This window comes from Ursus maritimus, unplaced genomic scaffold (assembly GCF_017311325.1).
Source record: "Ursus maritimus isolate PB19 unplaced genomic scaffold, ASM1731132v1 scaffold_19, whole genome shotgun sequence".
In the NCBI taxonomy this organism is placed as follows: Eukaryota; Metazoa; Chordata; class Mammalia; order Carnivora; family Ursidae; genus Ursus; species Ursus maritimus.
The window spans coordinates 54,765,863-54,784,576 of record NW_024424341.1 but is presented as its reverse complement, the minus strand read 5'-3'; the positions used below and the strand labels follow the sequence as shown (position 1 = coordinate 54,784,576).

General features: G+C 54.5%; 2 protein-coding genes across 2 annotated transcripts in view; both read left to right on the top strand.

Annotated features, from left to right (window-relative positions):
* The first annotated feature begins 262 nt into the window (after nt 1-262).
* On the top strand, nt 263-679 carry NANOS2 (nanos C2HC-type zinc finger 2). Its single transcript, XM_008684623.2, has one exon. It carries the CDS (start codon nt 263-265, stop codon nt 677-679), a length of 417 nt encoding a protein of 138 aa, XP_008682845.2.
* Nucleotides 680-12,966: 12,287 nt separating this feature from the next.
* Nucleotides 12,967-18,714, top strand: part of LOC121103505 (Myb related transcription factor, partner of profilin) — a 7,524-nt gene continuing 1,776 nt past the window's right edge. Inside the window, exon 1 of the mRNA XM_040634186.1 lies at nt 12,967-13,511. Coding sequence (XP_040490120.1) covers nt 13,013-13,511 — 499 coding nt within the window. The 5' untranslated portion in view covers nt 12,967-13,012. The remainder of the gene's footprint in view (nt 13,512-18,714) is intronic.

The window sequence follows — 18,714 nt, the reverse complement described above, 5'->3', positions numbered from 1 at the left end:
GCACCCTGGAGGCCAGCAAGCAGCAGAGACAAGGGGAAGGCCTCCTTCCCCATCTCTGTGAGGGATTACAGTCAGATGGGGATCGTGGGCAGGCAGTGGGCCCTTTAAATCCTAAGCTCCACCTTTGCTTAGAAGGGTCTTTGGGGGAGTATAAAAGGGGGGTGCAGCTCCTCTCTGCTCCAGAAAAGCACCTGCTGCTCCTGCCCACGGGCCCCCAGACCCTGGCCTCCCTCTAGCCGCCCCCCGCCTCCGCCTGGGAGCCATGCAGCTGCCGCCCTTTGACATGTGGAAGGACTACTTCAACTTGAGCCAGGTGGTGTTGGCCCTGATCCAGAGTGGGGGGCAAAGGCCAGAGGCCCAGGGGAATGGGGAGCCGAAGCCGGGGTCCCTGCTGGGGCAGGAGCAGGGTCTGGGAGGGCTGGGGGCCAGCAGAGGCCTGGCAACCCTGTGCAATTTCTGCAAGCACAACGGGGAATCGCGCCACGTCTACTCCTCCCACCAGCTGAAGACCCCAGAGGGCGTGGTGGTGTGCCCCATCCTGCGGCATTATGTGTGTCCCCTGTGCGGGGCCACCGGGGGCCAGGCCCACACGCTCAAGTACTGCCCGCTCAACGGCGGCCAGCAGTCTCTCTACCGCCGCAGCGGCCGCAATTCGGCCGGCCGCAAGGTCAAGCGCTGAGGACCGCGAGATGCCCACCCCGCACCCCCCAACCCTCCTGGTTCGGTCCCTGCCAAGTCCCCGGACCCTCCCCCGACTCACCCAGTCCTTGGGAGCTTCTGGCTCCCCAAGCTACATCCCTTCTGGATCCTGAAACAATGGAGGCCGTTGGGGAGCCAGGCCACCTCTGCCCCCTGGGACCTCTCAGGCCTTGGGGTTCAGAACTAGGGGTGTCTGTGGATTCTGGGTGCGGCAGGACCGCTGCCCCTGGACCGCACGGCCTTGTGGCTCCTTCTGGGCCCCGGTTCATGGATCTTTCGTCTTTCTGGGGCTGCTGGTGACACAAGCCCTGGCCCCTTGACTTCTCAGCCCCATGGTTCCATTCCTTCTGGAATTTCTTGGACCGTGGGACCTACAGGACCCAGCGCGCTCTCCCAGGCCCACCCTTAGAATTTGGAGAGTGAACAAGACTGGCTTGGACACTCTAGCCCAAGAACTTCCAAGATGGGATTCTGACTTGAGACCCGCCTTGTCCACCTTCTTCAGCCACCTGTAGACCCACGGTTTCATCACGGACCTCCCTGAACTGTTCCTTCCCTGCCCCAGCAGCCCATCCATCAAGAGCTGGGGAAGGGAGGGGACACGCTGCAGGGGTGGGAAGCACTTGGTCTTCCAAGGCTTATCTAGGAGCGAAGAGCCTTGGGGTACGCTGACACCCTTCAACTCCCCCTGATCGACCTTCTTGTTGATTCTGTTTCACTGCACTCCCGCCCTCAACCGCAAATCACCAATGGGCGTTTCCCCCAGCAGGAGGGAGTCCCTCCACTGCCTCCCACCCACCTTTCAAATCCCCATCCTTTGCTAAAGACCTTTTTTTTTTTCTCCTCCCATTTTTTTTTTTCATCCTCCAACACTTAAATCAACGAAGCTCCGACAAGAAAGGGGTTTTAGTGCCCAGATGGGGAAGGCTACTGCCTAGATTTTCTTTTAGGGGCAAAGAAAAGAAAGAGCTCCGGTCAGATTTTAAGTTGCTCAGTTTTGGGGCTCAGGGCTGGGGCCCGGGTGTTCAGCTCCGGTGAATAAAGAGCGTTTCTGGTTGTCTTTGAAATCACTCTTGTTCTGTCTTATCAACTGGAGGCTGGGGGAGGGAACCACGTTTGTCCCATTGCTGGGGAAATAGGAAGCAGAACAAGAAGGGGTCCTGGGTCCCTCTCATGACGTGCCCCCCCCATGTCCCCCGACACAGGTCAGCTAGGAACTGGTCCCCCACGTCCCAGCCTTCAACTTAACCCCAGATTCCTTTTTTTTTTTAAGATTTTATTTATTCATTTGACAGAGAGAGAGACAGCCAGCGAGAGAGGGAACACAAGCAGAGGGAGTGGGAGAGGAAGGAGCAGGCTCCCAGCGGAAGAGCCCAACATGGAGCTCGATCCCAGAACTCGGGGATTACGCCCCGAGCCGAAGGCAGATCCTTAACACCTGAGCCACCCAGGCGCCCCTTAACCCCAGATTCCTTTTCCATGTCCTTCTTGGGGCTCTGTCCAGGGGTCCCTCTCCCACCCTGCTAGACCACAGGTCTTCCAGGACCAACTTTATGGTAGTTCTTAAACTTTGGGCTCCCAGACCCCCTTTGGAGAGGCGACGGAAAATATGGTCCCTGGCCCCTCGGAAATGTACACACGCACAAATCATCTCAGGGTTTCTTTTATTCCACCGGGCCACAAATATTTATTGATCACTTACTTGGTGCCAGGCACCTTTCGAGGCACTGGTGGGTACAGCAGGCCACAAAGCAGATGATGTTCCTGCCCTCGCGGAGCTGACTTTCTTGTGGGGCAGGGGGCGCATTGACCATCCATCAACAACCACGTAATAACGTGTCAGGTGGGTGAGAAGAGCTCCGCAGGAAAGAGTGAAGGGATGAAGGGAGAAAAGAGAGACTGTTTTCTACGGGGCAGTCAGGGAAGGCCTTTCTGTGGAGGTGGCATGTGAGCAAAATCCAATTGAAATGAGGCAAGCAGAGACTATGGAGACTATGTGGAGGAATGGCATTCCGGGCAGCGGGGACGGCAGGTTCAAAGGCCCTGCGGTGGCAGGAGGCTGGCCGAGTGATAAGAGCGAAGATCAGAGTCACATGGGGAGGGCAGTTAAGAATCTTGCAGACTCTGGGGAGAACTTGACCTTCATGGCACATCCCCAGAATTGCACTGTGGGCCCCTTCGTACATACGCTAGTCACACAGAGAACCAAAGAGCCCGGTTCAGGACCCCATCAAACACAGCTTTTCCAAAAACACAGCTCTGCGCACAACAGAGACCCCCAAGTGAAGCTGAAAGATAGATAAAAAGAGGACACTCCCACCCCAGAGCTGTGGTGGGCCCCAGGCAGCAGGGGGAGCCCCGGAGAAAGAGAGAGCCTCATCGGGCAGCAAGGCGATGGTCTTTCAAATGGGGCGATGGAGGAGAGCTTCCTAGTTTAAGGGACCGTGTCTGACAAAGCGTGGGCACCAGGTAGGAAAGGGACAAGAGGTCACGTGCCATGCTTGGGGGCATTACAATGGGTGGGGGGGTGCACTTTAGACCCAGAGAGGTGAGAAAGAAAGATGCTGAGGTGGGTCTGGAGTGTGGAGGATGGGAGGCTCGTGCGGACATCCACAAGCGCTTCTCAAGGTGACGCATCCTGGAAGTTTCTAGACACCTGCGATGGGGCTCCGAGGAGAGGGCTGGAGAGGAGCAATTAGTGGCTATCAAACTGGCGGGGTTTGTTTTTATAATGAGTTAAGTGATTTATTCAACAGATGAGTAAGTCGCAGGGTAGCTGACAGAAGGTGAGGACACTAAAGCCAAGGGAACAATGGACCCCGAGCTCCGTCTCCTCCAGCACCTCACGCCCGCAGAGCTCCGTGCACCTGTGCCAACGGCTCCCCCCTGGCAGGCTTCTCATGACCTCCACACGGGACTGAGACCCAGCTCCCCACTCAGCCCAGCCTCCCCACGAGTCATAACATCCTGGCTGCCTCCTGGGATGCCCAGGGGAAGGGAGATGTGAGGGTGACATGCGGTTGCCCCCAGGTTCCGGTTGGGGGTATGGGGTCAGTTAGGTCATGGAGAGCAAAAGGTGCTCCATGGGTGCTTGGAGTTGAATTTTGTTCCCTCCCCAAAAAAGGTATGTTGAGAACATGACCTTCTTTGGACATGGGGTTGAGAACATGTTGAGAACATGTTGAGAACATGTTCAGAACATGACCTTCTTTGGACATGGGGTCATCAGAGATGTAATCAGTTAAGATGAGGTCATACTAGAGTAGGGGGCGCTCTGAACCCAACATGACTGGTGTCCTTGTAAGAAGAGGAAAGTGGGGGCCTAGGGGGCTCGGTTGTTGAAGCATCTGCCTTCGGCTCAGGTCATGATCCTGGGGTCCTGTGGTTGAGCCCAGAGTCGTGGGGCTCCCTGCTCAGCGGGGAGTCTGCTTCTTCCTCTGCCTCTGCCCCTCCCCCTGCTCATGTGGGGGCGCTCTGAACCCAACATGACTGGTGTCCTTGTAAGAAGAGGAAAGTGGGGGCCTAGGGGGCTCGGTTGTTGAAGCATCTGCCTTCGGCTCAGGTCATGATCCTGGGGTCCTGTGGTTGAGCCCAGAGTCGTGGGGCTCCCTGCTCAGCGGGGAGTCTGCTTCTTCCTCTGCCTCTGCCCCTCCCCCTGCTCATGTGCCCTCTCTCTCTCTCTTTCAAATAAATAAATAAAATCTTAAAAAAAAAAAAAAACGCCCANAAAAAAAAAAAAAAAAAAAAAAAAAAGGCCCAGGACAGCCAGAGGCTGCAAGAGGCAAGGAAGGCTCCTAGAGCCTTCGGAGGGAGTGCAGCACTGCCAACAGCTTGGTTTCAGGATTTCTAGCTTCCAGAACTGGGGGAGTACATTTGTGCTGTTCTTTTTTTTTTTTTTTTTAAGATTTTATTTATTTATTTGACAGAGAGAGAGAGACAGCCAGCGAGAGAGGGAACACAAGCAGGGGGAGTGGGAGAGGAAGAAGCAGGCTCCCAGCGGAGCATGGAGCCTGATACAGGGCTCGATCCCAGAACACTGGGATCACGCCCTGAGCTGAAGGCAGACGCTTAAAGACTGAGCCACCCAGGTGCCCCCCATTTGTGTTGTTCTAAGCCACCCACTTTGTGGTATTGTTATGGCTGCCCTTGGAAGCTGAGGCATCCCGGAGAAACCAATACATGGGGCATCCAGGGAAGGCTTCCAGAATGCTCTTCACTCCAGGGGGAGTCTGGGTTGAGAGGGGGGCTCGGTCTAAATCAGCTCATGAGTAGGCTGGAGACAGGGAGCCATGGGCAGAAGTGAGGCGTCTGGAGCTCTGCAAGTGTGGGTAAGTTGAGGCAGGATGCAAGCGGGCTGGCGTCCTCCAGCACCTCCCCCGCCCCCCATGAACACAGAGACAAGGCAGCTAGGCAGATGGACAGCTCATGAGGCAGCCTCCTGGGCTCAGAGCAGGCAGACAAGGGGCAGGGTGGGCTGGGAGGGCAACCAGAAACTTCTCAGGGGCTTCGTGCGGCCACTCTGTGCCTTCTCAAACAGAACAGAGGAGGAGACAGAGGCTGCACTCCGTGCAGAGGAGCGAATGCTTGGAAGTGACTCCTCCCTCCAGATTCACTTTCGGCTTGGAAGGCGCAGTTCTGCACCCACTTAGCGCTGGGGAAGGAAAATCAGAGCCACTAAAGATTGATCTAGAACCCCACAGAGTTCCCATTGTGCCCTGAAGCGTGCGAGCCTAAGGTTGAATCCCTGAACCTCAGGTTGCCACTGTGCGCAGGGCTGCCTACCATTTTGTGGGTCTCGGAAACTGAGTTTGTGTACCCGTGGAGGTCCAAGTGTCCTGGGGACGTGTAACTAGAAGTTGAAGCTGATTTCCACTGTTGACCAGAATCGGGGCAGTCTGGAGGATTTCTTTTCTTTTTCTTTCTTTCTTTTTTTTTTTTTTTTTAAGATTTTATTTATTTGACACAGGGAGAGAGCGCATAAGCAGGGGGAGCAGCAGAGGGAAAAGGAGTAGCAGGCTCCCCGCTGAGCAGGGAGCCTGACATTGGGCTCAACCCCAGGACCCCAGGATCATGACCTGAGCCGAAAGGCAGATGCTTAACCGACTGAGCCCCCCAGGCGTCCCCATTCTGGAGGATTTCATACGAAGCAGAGGAAAAGGTAGCTTTATACGTCTTTTTAACTTTAATCTGCATTGACCACGCTGAGAGATCACTTTTTAGGTTTCTCTTCCTGTTGCTTTCTGTGTCTTTCAGTCTGTCCTTTTGGTCTCTTCCCTCCCTTCCTCTCCTTATCTTCCCTTTCTTCCTTTTCCCCTCTCCCCTCCCATCCATACTTCCCTCTCCTCTGTCAGTCACCCCGACAAATACAAACCTTTCTCCCAGATTCCACTCTCATCACGCATCACTTGCTCTATGTCCCATTATATCCAAAACAGAAATCCTGTCTGATTTACCCTCAGAATACTCCCAGAATCTGACCATCTCCCCCGAGCCCGGTACTACCTATCTAATCCCCACAACCTCTCACCAGGACTGAGGCAGTCACCTCCTCACTGGTGACCCTGCTTCTGCTCTTGACCTCCTAGAGTATGCTTCAAAACCCAACAAAAGTGATGCCATGAACACCCAAGTCCGCTGGTGCTCCTCCTCAGCTCAGAGCCCTGCCTCACTAAGTAAAAGCCCAAGTCTTGGCCTCTCTCTTAGACCTCTTTTCCCACCCATTCTTTCCTCCCTGTTCCTTGAATGCTCCAGGAACATTCCTGCCCCAGGGCCTTTGCACGTACCATTCCCCCTCCTTGGATTGCCCTTGCCCCAGATAGTCACATGGCTTCCTTCCTTGCTTTCTATGGTTCTTTGCTTGTATGTCACCTTCTCTGTGAGGCCTTCCCATCCTTACACTCCTAATCTTTCTTACCCTGTTCTCCTTCTCTTTCCTCCTTAACACCTCCCACCAACCAGCAGGCTTGACTGCTTATTTGTTGATTACGTCTGTGGTTATGGTGGCCAGTTTGATGTATCAGCTTGGCGAGGCTACAGTCCCCAGCTACTGAAACGCTAATCCTCGTGTTGCCACGAAGGTATTTTGTAGATGCGATTAAAGTGTATATTTCGTTCACTTTAAGTAAGGAAGATTATCCTGGATAATCGGGGTGGGCCTGAGCCAATTAGTTGACAGGTTTAAAGAACAGAGCTGAGACTTCCTCTCCTAAATTCTGTTCCTTTCACTTTTTACTGCAAACCACAACGAGAAATTCATTTCGCATCTTGATTCAACATACACACGCACACACACCCGGAACAAAAGTTTCACCGAATAATAATCTTGGTAATATTAGCGGGACAATTATTACAACCAGGAGCTGCTCAGATACTTGGTACATATTGACCCATCACCGTCCAATGACGTAGATTCTGGGGTTAATCCCCACTTTCCGGAGAGGAAAAGTAAGGCCCGGAGAGGTTAAGTAAGCTATCGAACATTACTTAACAAGTAAGTGGGAGAATTTGAACCCTGATAGGCTGGCTCCGGAGTTGAGCAATTTCCACTATCCTGAGACATGTCTCAAGAACCTACGAATATATAGCAAACCAAAGTTATAACAAACCAAAGTTCCTCAGGGTAATACTTACCTTACTCCATACGGCACAGTCTGACTTTTTTCCCGTTCTGCTTTATTTTTGTCTCTTTAATGCTTGTTGCAACCCGTTAAGTCTTTTTCAGGACCCACAGTTTGGAAAGCAAGCCTTAGAAAGGCTTCCCTGATCTACCCCCAGCCCAGGGCCCTTGCTCTCTGACCTCCTATACCCACGACTGCAGGGCTCCACACGCCTCACCTCTGCCCGTGGCTCTCTGACTCCGGCCTTCTCATGAGCTCCAGACCTGATTTAGGTCCAACTTCCCCCAACCCAGTCTTCTGTGGGGCCACCAGCGTCCTGGATGCCTCCTTTTGATGCCCAGCGTGTGAGTTTCCCCTGGTTGTCATAACCAACTACAACAAACCAGGGACTTGAAACACAAAGGTACTCCCCCAGTTCTGGAGGCTAGAAATCCAAAACCGAGGTCTTGGCAGTATTGTTCCCCCTCTGAAGGCTCCAGGGGGGGATCCTTCCCTGCCTCTTGCAGCCTCTGGCTGCCCCAGGCTTTCCTTGGCATGCAGCAGAATCGCTCCAATCTCTGTCTCTGTCTTCCCTCTGTGTACCTCTTTCCTCTTTTTATAAGGACACCAGTCATGTTGGGTTAAGAGCGCCCCCTACTCCAGTATGACCTCATCTTAACTGATTACATCTCTAAGGACCCTATGTCCAAAAAAGGTCATGTTCCGAAGTACTGGGGGTTAGGACTTCAACATATCTCTTTTGGGGGAAAAATTCAACCCATAATACCCATTGAGCACCTTATACTCACCATGTCCTAACCGAGTCCATACCTCCAACCGGAACCTAGACCAGAATACCGCTGTCACCTACAGGGCTCCCTTCCCCTCCCCCAACTGACAGTCATATGCCCCGTACATACTACCTCTCGAATGTCTTTCAATTCATTTCTACCCTTCCCACTGTCCTTGCCCAGTCTCCTCCATCCCGCTTCCTCTCCCCCTCCTGCCCCTGCCCCAGATTTCTCCTTTGAGTCTAGCCAATAAGCTTCCCTCTTCCCATCTACTCTATACAACAGACGGGTGGAGAGGGGTGGTGTCTTTCTAAAGCACAAATCAGACTCTGTCCTTCCTTGCTCAGAACCCACTGCCTATAGGATTTCATTCAAGCTTCTTAACGTTGCCCACAGGCCCGGCATGGGCTGCCCCTGACCCCTGGACCCTGACTCCTCATGGGGCACATGGTGGGACCTCACATAAACCCAGCCCCAGTGAAAGTCACCTTGTGACCCACTGTGCCCCTACACACACTCAGAGTAATGTGATCAGAGAAAAACCCAACTCCCTCCAATTTCAAAGCCAATGACCTTGAATGATTGGGTCTATTTGTCCTATTTCCCTGGCCACTCATTCATTATCTCAGGGCTTTCTCCTGCGTCTTCCCTAATCTCAGGACCTCCCTCTCACCTCAGACCCTGCTTGCCACTCTCCTGAGACAACGTAGGGAACAGAAGAGAACCTTCACATGTTCCTGACATCACATCTTGCCTCCTGCCTGCCTCCCTGTCCTCCCCATCCCGCTGTTTTCTGTGGCGGAACAGCTCCTGCCCCTTAGACCACCCTCCACTCCTGCCCTGGGTCCCACGCACCATGCCTCTTCCAGGACATTGCTCCAGACACTCTCCCCTCCCTCATCTGCACCGTCAATCTCCCCTCTTCTGAATCATCCTGAATTGGCACACAACATATTATTACCACTCCTATCTTAAATAAACCTCTCGAGATCCCAGGCTGTCTTCCAGATATACCCTTTTGCTGGGCTAGAAAGGACCATCTACACTGGCTCTCTCCAAACTCTCTCAATCAATCAATCAATCAATCAACCCTCTTTTTTAATTTTTTAATTTTTTTTTTAAAGATTTTATTTATTTATGTGACAGAGAGACAGCCAGCGAGAGAGGGAACACAGCAGGCGAGTGAGAGAGGAAGAAGCAGGCTCCTAGCGGAGGAGCCCGATGTGGGACTCGATCCCGGAACGCCGGGATCACGCCCTGAGCCGAAGGCAGACGCTTTAACGACTGCGCTACCCAGGTGCCCCAACCCTCTTTTTTTAAAAAAGATTTTATTTATCTATTAGAGAGAGAGAGCATGAGTGGGGGGAGGGGTAGAGGGAGAGGGAGAAGCAGACACTCCAACGAGCAGGAAGCCTGACGGACGGACAAGTGGCTCCATCCCAGAACCCTGGGATCATGACCTGAGCAGAAGGCAGATGCTTAACCGGTTGAGCCACCCAGGTGCCCCAATAAACCCTCTCTTGAACCCATCCACATCACCCAAATTGCCCTCTTTGAGATCACTAATGACTCCCATACTGCTGGTCCCAGTGGTCAGTTCTCAGGTTCACTGGACTTGACCTCTAGGCAGCACTTGGCCTCATTGATTCTTCCTCCGTTCTTGAATTGTGCCCTTCACTTGGCCTCCAGGACAGCAGACAGCCCTGGTTCTCCTCTCGTTTCACTGAATGCACCTGCTAACCCCTTTTGCTGATGCCAGCCCTGTCCCCTGGAGTGCCCCAGCCTCAGGCCATGGACTTTTACCTATAGTTCCTCCCTCTCTAACCTCCCCTATTCTTAGGGATTTATATGTCATTTAATCACTGACAACTCCTAAAGTTATATCTCAAGCCTGAACCTCTCCCCTGAAGTCCAGTCTCAAATATCCAACTGCCTATCTGACATTGGTACGTGGTGGAGTAAAGGGCATCTCAAGTTTGGGCAAACTTGAACTCTTTTTTTTTTTTTTTTAAGATTTTATTTATTTATTTGACAGAGACAGCCAGCGAGAGAGAACACAAGCAGGGGGAGTGGGAGAGGAAGAAGCAGGCTCCCAGTGGAGGAGCCTGATGTGGGGCTCGATCCCGGAACGCCGGTATCACGCCCTGAGCCGAAGGCAGACGCTTAATGACTGCGCCACCCAGGTGCCCCCAAACTTGAACTCTTGATCCTCTTGCAGCCCAGCCCTTCTTTGCTTCTGGTAGCTCCAACCTTCCTGCTGCTTAGGACAAAGACATTGGAGTCACCCTCGACTCCTTTCCTTCTCACAGTTCCTGTACCCCATTATGCTTCACTTCACCTCATGGCTACCCCCCCTGGCTGGAACTACCACCACCTCTCTCCTGAACCACCTCTCTCCTCAACTCACTGGGCACCCAACTTCCACTCTCGCTTTCTAAACTCAGTTCCCCCCGGAGGAGTCCTACTAAAACCAGAGTCATCAGCTCATGTGCCCTTCCTCTGCTCAGGGGCCCGCCTGTGACTCCCACTCAGTTGTAAGGGCCGTTGTCCTTACGGGGATCCATGAAACCTCTGCCACCTACCTCCCTGCCCTCCCCTTCCTACTGGCCTCCTCTGCGGTCCTAGAACATAGTAGGCACGGTCCTGCTTCTGGGGGCACTTGCTCCCTCACCTCCTTCGGGTGTCTACTCAAATGTCACTTTCTCAGGGAGGTCTCCCCAAGCCACCTTATTTCAAAATTACAGACATACACATGAGCACTGTAGTCCCAAACCCCGTTTCCTACCTCCATATTTATCCGTAATACTCATCACCTGCTCACTTATGTATCTTTTCTTTTTTAAGATTTTATTTATTTATTTGACAGAGAGAGACAGCCAGCAAGAGAGGGAACACAAGCAAGGGGAGTGGGAGAGGAAGAAGCAGGCTTCTAGCGAAGCCTGATGTGGGGCTCGATCCCATAACGCCAGGATCACGCCCTGAGCCGAAAGCAGACGCTTAATGACTGCGCCACCCAGGCGCCCCTCACTTACGTATCTTATTTTGCGTATTGTCTGTTACTCCCAACTAAAATTAGTGAGCTCTGTGAGGGCATAGATTTTTGTCTTTTGTATTCACTGCACTTGGAACCACATAGGTGCTCAATAACTGTTGACTAGATGAATGAAGCACCGTTTGTTGAATGACCTTGAGAACTCCTGCAGGATGCAAAACAAATTTCTCGCTCCGACTTAATTCCATCATCCTTTCTTCCAGCTCACCCAACCCGTGTTCTAGATTCATTCCTGCCTCCGTGCATTTGCTTAAAGTCATACCTGTGCCAGGATCACCCTCCCTCCCCGCGCCATGACGTCAGTGTGTGGACAAGGGGGCCCCCCCGGGCACGGTTGGAAGGTTGACGGGTTGCCATGGCTACTGCACCCGCCTGAGGTGGAATATCCCCAGGGTGCCCCGCCCCAACTGGTAATAGTTGGTTGGCGGACCCAGAGCAAGCCCCGCGCCGGGGCAGGTACGAGCCGGAGGCAATCGGGTTTTCGTACGCCCCCACCCCACCCACACAGTTGTCATGGAAACGGAGCGCTTCCCCCCCCTAGCGCCGTCTCCCTCTCCTTTCTCCGAGAGAAAGAGATGCAAGCAGAGTAAGAGCGCTGGGTTGGGCAGGAAGACTGTCAGAAAGGCGAGGACGCCGCTTGTTCTCAGCGCTCTCTCTCCATCATTTCTCTCACCTCCTCCAAGGATTGCTACGCCTGCGCAGGGACGGAGCCCGGGGTACCAAAGCTAGTGGGGAGCCAGGGGCGCGCATGCGTGGACAGAGTTTTCCGCGTACGCCGCTGAGGCATCAAGAAGCTGGGGACCTAACGCAGCGCTAATGTTGCGCCTGCGCAGCTAAGCCCCGCTCGGGGAGGCCGGTGGAAGGCAATTCTGCGCTTGCGCCGTGGGAGGAGCGTGAAACTCAAGCGGGTAAGGGCGTTGGGGGCTGACTGGCGCTAGGTGCGCCTGCGCCATGGCTCTTGGGGCGGCCGGGGGCGGGGCCCAGAGGGGGAAGAGAGAGGAGGGGGGAGGGAAGAGGCCGCAGAAGCCCGAGCCTTGACCGACGGGCAGGCGGGGGCTGCGGCGGCGCCGGTGAGTGACCCGCGGCCCGACTCGGTCCCCACCCTCCACGACCCTCACTCTTCCTGGAGTCCCCCATCGCCTCCGTCGTCCCCTCTTACTCCCGGACCCCATTACCCTCAGACTCCTCTTAATTCCCGGCAGTCCCCAGAGCCCCCACAATCCCCGCAGACCCCAATCCCTCGTATTTTATAGTCCCAGCTCTTCCACTGCCCTAGAAGCCCCCAACTCACCGTTATTCCTGGGCATCCCTTCTGAGGACCCCTTCTCATACCGTTCTTACAGACGTCCTATTGCCCCGGAACCCCCAGAGCGCTCCTCTGCCCCAGATCCCCCCTTCTTGCTGCATCTCTCCTTCAGCATCTCCTTACCCCCATCACCCCCATGCTTCTTCGACCCCCGAGACACCCTCGTTCTCCCTCCATTTCGCATTCTCCTATGCCCCCATTCTCCTCTAACTCCTGCAGACACCCCCTCTTCTTTCGCTTTTTCTCATTTCCCTCCACCCCTCCAGACCCTCCCCCAATTTCCATTAACTCCTCGGCGTGGCACTTCGCGCCGCGCGAGGCACAGGAGGAGCGCTCAGCGGGTGTCAGCTATTATTAGGCACTCTGAATGTCCCGCGTGGCCCGTCGCCCCCAGCCACTCTCCGCTCCAACCCCTGGCCCCGGGCACATAGGAGGCGGTGTCGGGGCGGCCGGGGTGGGGCGGGCTGCGCGCGGACGCCGAGCCCCCGCCAGCGCCGTGCGCCCTGTGCCCGCAGCGCCGGCGCCCCCCCATGCGCCAAGCGGCCGGACGGCGGCGTCGGGGGGCGCCATGGCCTCGGCGGCGGCGGGCGAAGCGGAAGAGACCACCCGGCTGCGCAAGCCGCGCTTCTCGTTCGAGGAGAACCAGATCTTGATCCGCGAGGTGCGCGCCCACTACCCGCAGCTCTACGGCGCGCAGAGCCGTCGGGTGAGCGTGGCAGAGCGGCGGCGTGTGTGGGACGGCATCGCCGCCAAGATCAACGGCATCACCAGCTGGAAGCGCACCGGCCAAGAGGTGCAGAAACGCTGGAATGACTTCAAGCGCCGCACCAAGGAGAAGCTGGCCCGCGTGCCGCACTCCACGCAGGGCGCCGGGCCTGCCGCCGAGGACGCCTTCTCCGCCGAGGAGGAGACCATTTTTGCCATCCTGGGGCCGGGCGTGGCGGGGCCAGGAGCTGGTGCAGGGGCCGAGCAGCCCTCCGGGGCAGCTTCCTCACAGCCGCCCGCCCCAAGTGCCAGCACCCAACGCTACGTGTTGTCCGAGGACCGCAGGGAGGACCGACGGGCAGGTGAGTTCGTTCAGCATCGCCTTACACAGAGGAGACGGTCACCAAGCCAGCTCTGTGCTCGGCACCCTTCCGAGCCCTGTCCGTGGCTCATCACATCCTCACAACCCTGTGAGGCGGGTGCTGTAATTATGCCCATTTTAAATCCGGGGAAACTGAGGCTCAGAGAAGTGAAATGACTGGCCCAAAGTCTCACAGCTCATGACCGTCAGGTCCTGAACGGAACCTAGACCGAGGAGGCCTGGCTCCAGAGTCCACAACTGGGATTAAAAGCACACACAGGATTTCATTAAAGGCAATGTAAGGTAGTGACGATGGAGGCAGACTGTCTGAGCTCCTGTCACAACTTTGCCACTCAGCTGTGTCATTCTGGGTAAGTTCCTGCAGGTCAGTTTCCACCTCTGTAAAATGGGTATGAAATAAATAGTCCCCACCTCAAAAGCTTGCTGTGAAGATTAAATGAGTTAATATGTATAAATTGCTTAGTACAGCTTCTTCTGATACTCCCCGTTAGCTTTTGATCGGATTACTAACGCTGGGAGGTATGAACTGTTTTACCATTTTTTAAATCAAAGACTCAGAGAGGTTTGGTAACTTTCCCAAGGTCATGCCATGAGTAGGGCAAGTGTGGAGAGCAGAGTACAAAGACTTCCCACTTAGCCTTGACTCTAGATTATTCTTTCTTCTACAGCTATTTCCCAAGCATCTGCACTGAGCTGGGCAGTGCTGGGGACACAGTGGTGACTGAGACATCCCCAGCCCTTCCCTCCTGGGGCTGAGCTGTGGGAGTGCGGAAGGGGCACCTGACCCAGGCTTGGAGGTCAAGGAAGGCTTCCTGGAGTAGGAGACACCAGAGACGCAGAGTGAGAATGAGGAGCTGAGGAAGTGTTCCTGGTAGAAGGAACAGCATGTACAGTGGCTTTGAGACAGGAAGGCTTACTCAGTTTAGGAACTGAGAAGTTTCCAAGTTAGAGGAGGGGGAAAGTAAAAAGATTGAAGAAAGGAAATGTTTCGAGGTGAGGTCAGAGAGGCCAGCAAAGGCCAGACCATGCGGTGCCTTTTAGGCTGAGGTGAGGAATTTCATCCTAAGTGTTATAAGGAGTCACCGAAGGGTTTTGAGGAAGGGAAGAACATGGAAGTGATCAAACAAGTTGAGGATCATGTGATTCAGAGAGGTTTATTCACTTATCCAAGGTCACACAGCAAGTAAGTAGTAGAATTGGGACTCAAATATAGGTTGTGTCCAACTCACAGTGCATGCCCTTAACTTAACCACTGGGCTAGATTGCCTGGCAATAACAGCAACAATTAATATTGACTGAGAGTTAATGGGTTTGCCAGAATTAGATCACACACGGTGTATAAGTGAAGGTCAGCACTTTGGACTTTATCTTCAGGGCATTCAGGAGGCCTGAAAGCGTCTTTGGCAGGAGAGAGAGACCCAGTCACTTGGGACCCTTGTTCTCAATATGAATCTCAGACCTCATTGTTTCTATCTGTGGAATGGCCACATTGAACCAGAGCAGAGATGGCAAACGTATTTTTTCAAGAGCTGTACAGCTATTTTATTCTTTCGTTAATTCAACAAATATTTATTGAGCACGTCTTTCAAGGCAGGCACAGTGGTAGATGCTGGGAATACAGTGGAGAAAAAGACAATGGAGCTGGCATCCCAGTGATTGGAGACAGACCACAAACAAGTAGATCAAAACAGATCATATACTAGGAGGTGATAAGAACTAAGAAGAAAAATAAAGCACGTTAGGAGCATAGTGAGTGATGGAAGGGGGCCGCTTATAGGTAGGGTAGTCTGGGAGGGTGTCTCTGAGAAGGTGGAATATGAGCAGAGACCTGAATAGAGAAAGTGAGCCAAGTGGATATCTGGGAGAACAGCACTTCAGCTAGAGAAAGCCACACATGCAAAGGCCCTGGGGCAGGAATGTGCTTAAAGCATCCTTGATTGGAACTTCACGTGGAGATTACCCACTGTGTAAACTCATAAAAGAGGAACTGCTCTGATGGGAGGACCGGAACAGGATCTGGGGCAGCCTGAGGCATCTCTGTTGACACGAGAGGGAGACCTAAGGGTAATTTCTGTTTGACCTAATATTTGAAAAAAACACAAAAACAATAATGGCGTTGAAGATTTACTGTGTACCAGGCACTGGCCTCAACCCTGTGCCTGGGGTGATTCAGTTAATCCCTGTGACGGCCCTCAGGCAGGTGCTGTGTTATTAGATCACTTGGTCCTTTGCTCACACACACACCTATTTACAGGTGGGGAAATTGAGGCCCAAAAGTTGCGGATAAATTATCTTGTCGTGTCTCTTCCATGCTCCCTGTGGGCACAACGGCCGGGCCACTTTCTATTGTTCAGTAGGCTAGAAGAGCGTTATTTCAGTGGGGTATTTCAGCAGCAGTCCCTATATCCCTTATGAGGGAGACTCACAGCCCTGTCCGAGGAGTGGTTAAAAGCATGGGTTCTGGAGCCCGCCTGGGTTCAAATCCCTCTTCTCCCATTCACCAGCCCTGTGACATCTCTCTGGGCCTCGGGTCTCCTCATCTGTAAAATGGGCGAATAATGACAGCACCTACCCCCAGAGAATGGCCAAGAGGATGCACTGACAGAACGTAGGAGGAAAGCTTAGCTGCTTTGCCTGGGGCCGGGCCAGGAAAGAGTCCAACAAGTGTTAGCTCTGGTTATCGCCTCTCTCCCCACCTCCCTCTCCTCCCCCTGCCTGGCTGGCCCCCCAGCATTTAAGGGTGGAGGTGGCTGGCTGTTTCTGTGACAGGAGAGCAGGGAGGTCAGATTTGGCCTCGGAGCAGGAGGCAGGATTCCCCCAAAGAAGGAGTCTGTGAGCTGGCCAAGAGGCCGTGCAAGGGGGATACTCCTGGTGGAGGGAACTGCATGTACACTGGCCCTGAGCCAAGGAAGAGGGACAGGAAGGGGTAAGAGCTGAGGCCTTGCAGCCTACAGGAGGGGCTGGCCTGTCCCCTGTGGGTGCTGGGGAGCCTTGGGAGGGTTGCGGCAAGGACCTGGGGCCCAGGGCCCCAATCAGGGCTGACTCCCTGGAAGCCACAGTTCTTTTTTCATTAAAGAAAAAATTTTGTGCTGGACATTGTTCTAGGCGCTGGGTAAACAGCGGTGAACAAAACAAAGCCCTGCCTGATGGAGCTGACATCAGGAGGAGGAGACAGACAACAAACACAGAGCGACCCCATGCCAGGTGGAGATAAGTGGTATAAAAGAAATCAGGTAGGGTTAGGAGAGAGAAAAGGACAGAGACGGGAGCTACTGTAGACAGCAGGTCAGGGAAGGTCTTCCCAAGGAGGCCACATTTGAGCAGAGGAGCTGAGGGAGGGGGAGCCAGGCAGGTGTCTGGGGAAAGAGCTTTTCAGGCCAAGGAACAGCAAGTGCAAAGGCCCTGAGGCAGGGGCAGACCTGTTGTGTTTGTGGAGGACAAGAAGGCCAGTGAGGCCTTGTGAATGAGATACAAAGGGGAGGGGTGTAGATGAGGTCAGGGAGGCAGTGGGGCAAATTCTGCAGAGCCTTGGGGGCCACAAGGGCTTTGCTTTTACTCTGAGAGAGGAGAGCCCCAGGGAGCTTTTGAGCAGAGAAAGACCACCTCTGACTTGTGTTTTTCACACACCTTTATTGAGATACAATTCCCATACCTTATCGCCACCCATTTAAAAGAGACAATGCAGGAGCTTTTAGCATATTCATGGAGTGTACAACCATCACTACCATCAATGTCAGAACCGTTTCATCGCTCCAAAAAGAACCCCCACACCTCTTAGCCATCACCCCCAGCTCTGCCGAGCCCCAGGCAACCACTCACCTACTCTCTGTCTCTTGTAGATTGCCTAATTTTGGACATTTCATATAAAGGGATCAGAGGCTATGTGGTCCTCCGCGGGTAGCATAACTGACACGTTCCTTTGGCGGGACTTCCACGGTCCAAGTGGGAGATGCTGGTGGTTGGACTAGGAGGGGCTGTGGAGGTGGGCAAAGCAAACAGGTTGGATGTTGAAATAGTTCGAAGGCAGAGCCAGTCCCGTCTGCACACAGACGGTGTCTTGGGGGAGAAAAGGAGTGAAAAGTTTTGGGGCCAGGTGGCAGGAAGGACTGGAGAGCTGGAGAGGTCATCAGCGGGAGACGGGGATGCCTGGCTGAGGGAGGGCCGGGATGCGGGAGGACCAGGACCTCAGCTCTGGGCCAGAGAGGGTGAGGCATTGCTCGATGATCATCGAGGGGGTATGCCAAGCACTCAGCTGGAGGAGAGGTTTCGGGCTGGGCGCAGAAACCTGGGAGCCTCTGTTGGCAGACTGTTCAAGTGGAGGAGCATGAATGAAATCTCAGGTGAGAGGAGGTGGGCAAGAGCCGCAGGCTTGGGGTTGAACTGGTACAGACCACAGCTGAGATAGGACTCCTACCACCTGACTGGACAGAGCCCAGCAATGCGCCTGAGAGGTGTGTGGTGAGGGGAGTGTCTAGAGAGTTCAGAACCTTCTAGAACATTGGTCCTGCCTGGCTCAGCAGGGGGCCTCCAGGACCCCCTTCCCACTAAGGCCGGCATCAGCCCTCAGGTGGTTGTTAAATATACTGACTCCCCTACGTTCTCCTCCAAGGCATGGTCTGACTCGGGTGTTGAAAAGATGGCTCTGGGGCCAGGGTGGATGGGAAGTGGAAAGGGGAAATCAAGACAGCATTGGGCGTCACCGTCACCTTACCTACATCTCTCTCTCTCTCCACAGAGACACCAGCCCACAGCAAGGGGGGCTCCAGCAGCCCCGAGCAGTGGGCCCGGCCCTCCTGCAGTCCCCAGGAAGGGGGCTGCCCACCGCCCAAGGAGCGTGAGTCCCCGCCCCCTCCAGCCCTGCAGACGGTCCAGCTGCCCCGCCTGGCCCTGTCTCCGCCGCCCCCAGCCCCCGCGCCGCCGCAGCCACCACCCCAGCCACCTCAGCAGGTGCATGTGGCACCCTCGTCCCCCAGCCCACCACCTCCTCCACTGCCACCATCCACGCCCTCGGCCGCAGACCCCTCCCTGGACTTCCTGCGGGCTCAGCAGGAGACTGCCAACGCCATCCGGGAGCTGGCTGGCACCCTGCAGCAGGGACTGGCCAAACTGAGTGAGGCCCTCAGCGCCCTACTGCCCCTTCTGCCCGGAGCGGCGGTCGACAGGCTGCCGCCGCCTCTGCCCCC